The sequence below is a fragment of the Sinocyclocheilus anshuiensis genome, unplaced genomic scaffold, assembly GCF_001515605.1.
Source record: "Sinocyclocheilus anshuiensis isolate Anshui unplaced genomic scaffold, SAMN03320099.WGS_v1.1 scaffold491, whole genome shotgun sequence".
Lineage (NCBI taxonomy): Eukaryota > Metazoa > Chordata > Actinopteri > Cypriniformes > Cyprinidae > Sinocyclocheilus > Sinocyclocheilus anshuiensis.
The window spans coordinates 137,526-143,032 of record NW_015551041.1 but is presented as its reverse complement, the minus strand read 5'-3'; the positions used below and the strand labels follow the sequence as shown (position 1 = coordinate 143,032).

The 5,507-nt window shown below is 39.9% G+C and overlaps 1 protein-coding gene across 4 annotated transcripts in view; it reads left to right on the top strand.

Moving 5' to 3' along the window:
* The first annotated feature begins 702 nt into the window (after positions 1–702).
* The window catches only part of LOC107661444 (ubiquitin-conjugating enzyme E2 Q2-like), a 13,795-nt gene continuing 8,990 nt past the window's right edge, over positions 703–5,507 (top strand). The window contains exons 1-6 of one of the 4 annotated variants that reach the window (XM_016451028.1): positions 703–977; positions 2,327–2,431; positions 3,538–3,660; positions 3,763–3,819; positions 3,923–4,063; positions 4,325–4,409. In XM_016451028.1, the coding sequence (XP_016306514.1) occupies positions 819–977; positions 2,327–2,431; positions 3,538–3,660; positions 3,763–3,819; positions 3,923–4,063; positions 4,325–4,409 (670 nt within the window). In that variant the 5' untranslated portion in view covers positions 703–818. Of the gene's footprint in view, positions 978–2,326; positions 2,432–3,537; positions 3,661–3,762; positions 3,820–3,919; positions 4,079–4,324; positions 4,410–5,507 lie in introns of all 4 variants that reach the window. The other 3 variants (XM_016451026.1, XM_016451027.1, XM_016451025.1) reach the window with 3 other exon arrangements.

The window sequence follows — 5,507 nt, the reverse complement described above, 5'->3', positions numbered from 1 at the left end:
ATTTTTTATGTTGTCAGGGCCACAGGATTTTTTACATTTGAGGGATTTCAGTTTTCCACCAAGTTCTTGTTGGGTTATTGGATAATCTAGTGGATTTTGGTTGTTTTTGATACATGATTCAAGAGCATTCAATTTTTCAAGAACTTTTAATTGGTTGGGATTATTCAGAGGGTCAGTTTGATGTGTATAGAGCTTCTCAAAATAATCTTTCCAAATTTGACCATCTTGTATAGATCACTCTCTCTCTTTCTCTCTCACACACTCTCTCTCTTTCTCTCTCTCTCTCTCACACACTCTCTCTCTCTTTCTCTCTCTCTCTCACACACACACACTCTCTCTCTCTCTCTCACACACGCTCTCTCTCTCACTCTCTCTCTCTCACACACTCTCTCTCTCTCTCTCTCTCTCTCTCTCTCTCTCTCTCTCTCTCTCTCTCTCTCTCTCTCTCTCTCTCTCTCTCTCTCTCTCTCTCTCTCTCTCTCTCTCTCTCTCTCTCTCTCTCTCTCTCTCTCTCTCTCTCTCTCTCTCTCTCTCTCTCTCTCTCTCTCTCTCTCTCTCTCTCTCTCTCTCTCTCTCTCTCTCTCTCTCTCTCTCTCTCTCTCTCTCTCTCTCTCTTGGTCAATTTTTCAATTTAAGAGTGCTTCACACTCTCTCTCGCTCTCTCTCTCTCTCTCTCACACTCTCTCTCGCTCTCTCTCTCTCTCTCTCACACACACACTCTCTCTCTCTCTATCTCTCTCGCTGGATCAGCTGCGCGCTCGCAGTAGTCTGTGCGTCCCTTCCCCCCGCGGCCTGGCTGCTGATGAGATGAGTGGAAGATGTCGGTGTCGGGGCTGAAGGCCGAATTAAAGTTCCTGGAGTCAATTTTTGACCCAAACCATGAGCGATTCAGAATAATCGACTGGAAGCCCGATGAACTGAGCTGCCAGTTCAATGTGACGGGAGAAAAGCTGCTGATTATTCACTGCAACATCACGGTAAGATTCATCAGCCGTGTGTAGCTTACAGGAGAACAAGACCAGGCCGAGTGAAACAACACCACCCACAACCCCTTTTGACTCGAATAAAGCCATCATATTGCGAATAAACCATGTATGCCGATCAGGATCGATTATATCCTCAAATAGATGTCAAAATCACGGCTAAAGAAGTATGCACTGCTAGTACGAGCTACATTTAGCCTGCTAGTTGATTAGCTAACAAAGTTAACTGCGTTTGCTGTCGCTTTAACTTTATTAGCTAAACAAACTCGCTAGATAATATTCAGATTTGCTTGGTCATATCAAATGTAAGTCTAAATAAAGCATAAAGGGGTTGTTTTATTCCGCGTCGGTGGGATTTTTCAGTTAAGTTAGTTGGCAGGTAATTAGCTTGCGTGCTAATTTAGCTAAGCGGATACTTCAGCTAGCTAAACGACGTTTCGGACAAAATATGTTTTTTTGGTCTTGCCAAGCCGACTTTGAGATGCTATTTTGGAATATTTATAGCGTAACAAAACATTTTATTGGTATAAACAGCTAGATTTTATGTTGGCTGGCTAATTTAGCAATAGCTGGTTTGCCTAAGTTCTTCATTTCGCGAGGCCTCTAAAGAAATGCGTAGATTTAAAACTACACCGCTGTATATTCAGTTAAATCTATCGTAATTTGTTACAGAGTAACTGTTAGCGTAATTTATAGGTGGTATTGGCAATATTAGCACATTTTCAAACTTCGTATTTGAGCAATTTCTGCATTTTCATAGCTTTTAATGGACAAAATGTGCATGTATATGAAGTGTATATTAACTGTACTACATTATGAAGAAGTCGTATAGTGTCTATAAAAGTACACTGAAAAACGACGCCGCTGCTGTTTTGTTGTTATTGAGGCCAGTTAGTTTGCTGAGCTTCTGTCGTGATGTTTGAGGTGCTGTAAGGTCAGTATGTGGTGCTGTAAGGTCAGTATGTGGTCCTGACAAGCAGAAGCAAATCACGTCGCTATCATTTTGGCTCTCCCTTGACTGGAGACTCAGTGATGGGAGGAGATTTCTAACTAGTGGATGGGAACATAATGTTCACGTGATTTTACATGGAACCGCATCAGCTCTGTCACGCACTTCTCTGAAATAAACAGCACTGCACAGATCTGCCATGGTCTCTTCTGGGTTTTCATTAGAAGAGAGAACCTGCTGAGTTTGATTCATTGGTTTGGCAGATGGTAATGTGGCTGCTTATCATGCAAGTGGCTGATCGGATCCGCTCAGACTTTAGTAACCTTGTGGAAGGACAAAGGTTTTCGATATAGTTCTGAAGATGCTGACATTGTAACTCTTGATATTTTCATAGGAGTCTTACCCTACAACCCCACCAATATGGTTCGTTGATTCAGATGACCCAAGTCTGACTGAAGTCCTTGAACGACTAGAGGATGTCAGAAAAGGCAATACTTTGGTAAGGAGGAATGGAACAGAAAATGAAATTGTAATGAGATGTGATCATCCAAAATAAAGCACAAAATAAATGTTTGAATGTACACAAGTTTAAAAGTTTGTGGTCAGTAAGATTTATTTTTTTATTGAAAAACTTAGCACTTATATTCAACAAAGATTAATTAAATCGATCAAGTCACAGTAAAGACTTTTACATTGTTTCAAAGAATCTATTTTAAATACACTGTCTGTGCATCTGAAGCAGCACAGTTGTTTTTGTCATTGATAATAATTATTGAAAGTGTTTCTTGAGCAGCAATTCAGCATATGAGAATGATTTCTGAAGGATCTTGTGACACTTATGACTAAAGTAATGATGCTGAAAATTCAGCTTTACCATCATAAGTTACATTTTAAAATATTAAAATAGAAAAGTATTTTAAATTGTAATAATATTTAACAATGTTATTGTTTTTACTGTATTTTTGTCAAATAAAAGCAGACTTGGTGAGCATGAATCTTCTTTAAAAACAAAAACAAATCTTACTGAGCCCAAACTTTTGAATGGTAGTGTTATATCCTTTAATCAAAATTGATCATTTTGATTACAATATCATGGGAGATAATCAGCAATTATTCACATCTTTGTCCACTTTCATTTATTTAATCAAAAAATACATTAAACTTGCACCTTTTTAATTACTGCACCATTTTGATTTGGGGAGATACATCTAAATGATAGCATTAAAATGCAAACGTTTTTTATAAACATTTTTGAGATCATTAATAATGATCAAAATGTGTATACAGTTGTCAGGAAAATTTGTACACCATGTGCCATTTTTATTAACAAACTTTTATTATAAATGGTATAAAATAGTTTATTTTTCTTTATCATGGACTATCTTATTTGACATTGTTCCAAATATGTTGCATAATCTTGCAGCCCTAATCCATAATGAACCCAAATCCATGGATGAAGCTTTTTTTCTGAACACATTATCTCACATTATTTTATATGCAACCCAATGTATGTATGTAGATTCATGGTTTTATATAAGTTAGCAGGTAAAAAGTTGGCCAGTTTTTGTTACTTGCCATTTGTTACCACTTTTCCTTCTTATGCAGCTCTTACAGCAGCTGAAAAGGCTGATCTGTGATTTATGCCGACTCTATAACCTGCCCCAGCATCCTGATGTGGAGATGCTGGATCAGCCACTTCCTGCTGGACCCATCAGTCAAGACAAGAAGGTAGCCCAAATCAGCACAGACCTACATAGTCTTATTACACTCCTTCCTTTTCCTGTTCCCGGTGTGAGCTGATCCAAGCTTTTTTATCCTTGTTCTTCCCAGCATGGAACAACAGATGAAGTGACATCAGAAGAAGAGGAGGAAGAGGAAATGGCAGAGGTATTAAGCTTCAGGGGATGCAATGGATTCCTCATGACTCGAGTTATGACGAGAAGACTAGTTGTTACCTAACACTTTCTTTTGTTTGTTGCTGTGGCAGCAGGATATTGAAGATCTAGACCACTATGATATGAAAGAGGAGGAACCGGTCGATGGGAAAAAGTCAGAGGATGATGGCATCGAGAAAGAGAATCTGGCCATTCTGGAGAAAATCCGCAAGAACCAGAGGCAGGACCACTTGAACGTAAGTGTCCATTCGGTAAGGTACCTTTTTATACAACTTTGGGGTTGGGTGGAGCAATATTGGTTTTTATTGATACAGTATAGTGATGTCATCTCTTTATGATGTGTAATACAATGCAATAAAGCAAATTTTTTATTTGCAAATAGGGTCAGCTTTTTTCTATTTGTGAAGTCTGTAATTTATCCACTGATGAATAATTTAAAAGATTGTTCCTTGCATTGCTGTATATGTTCCCTAAATGCTTCATTGTTGGTCTCGTAGGGTGCGGTGTCCGGTTCAGTTCAGGCCTCTGACCGCCTCATGAAGGAACTCAGGGAGATCTATAGATCACAGAGTTATAAGACAGGTAATTTTAGTTAAATGACAGCATTGACTTCTCCATATGTTTGTTCCAAAGCCTTTTAAGGGGCCATTCACATATCGCATCTTTTGCGCGCTCAAGTTCGTTATTTCAAATGTAGCCGCGCGGCAGGCGCGCTCATAATGGAAGCGACGTGGTCGCGACGCGCACGCGGTGCGACGCGCTAATTTTTTCCAGGCGCTTCCACGCCGCATCGAGATGAAAACATTTCAACTTTTCAGAATGCCGCAAGCGCACCGCGGGTCATGTGACAAGAACCAACCAATCAGCTTCATCCTTTCCCGTAACAACATTGAAAGCTCAGTCAAGATGAAGGAACAGCTGATCATAGCTGTACAGGGATAGCCATTTTTAAATAAATTTAGTAGCAGAGCTACTGCAAGTGATTTTTAGTGTTGCAAATCCATTTATCCTTTGCTGAAACTTCCGCATCTTCATGGAGAGCGCAGGTCATGGCTGCTTAGTAACGGCAGACACCTCCGGAGCGCAAGCGCCCGAACGCTTTGGGGAAAAAAGCAGAAAGCGGCGCGCCTAGCGTTTTCCACGCGTTTTTAGGCGCGATATGTGAATGGCCCCTAAGGCAGTTCTTTTGTCCAGTTTTTGTCCAATACAGCTTTTCAGTATTAAACATAGGGCTGGGACAATAAATCAATGCATCGTGATTCTCTCTCGAATTGATTCTGAGCTTAGTTTTTAACAGCAGATGGCGCACTAGGTTAGTTTGCACACTCAAATGCTCACGAAGAAGAGCGCTTGCATGTTCGGCTTGTGGTTAAATGTACTTGCACTTCGGCTTTTATGTTTTATGATGCGAGATTAACGTAAACACAGCCCACTGTGAACATCCCTGTAATTCGCTTCAACCTTTTCTAACTTTATGAATGATTATTTTAGGTTCAAGTTAGTGCTGGGCGGTATACCGGTTCATACCGAATACCGGTGTTTATTTTTGTTTTGATATGAATTTTTAAAATACCGCATAGGTATGTCGCTTAAACAACGTTCGGAACGCAGCACTGTTTGAAAGGGGTCCCTTTTCACTGTTGCACTGTGGTGAGGGAACAGCTGTATGTGTTACTAATA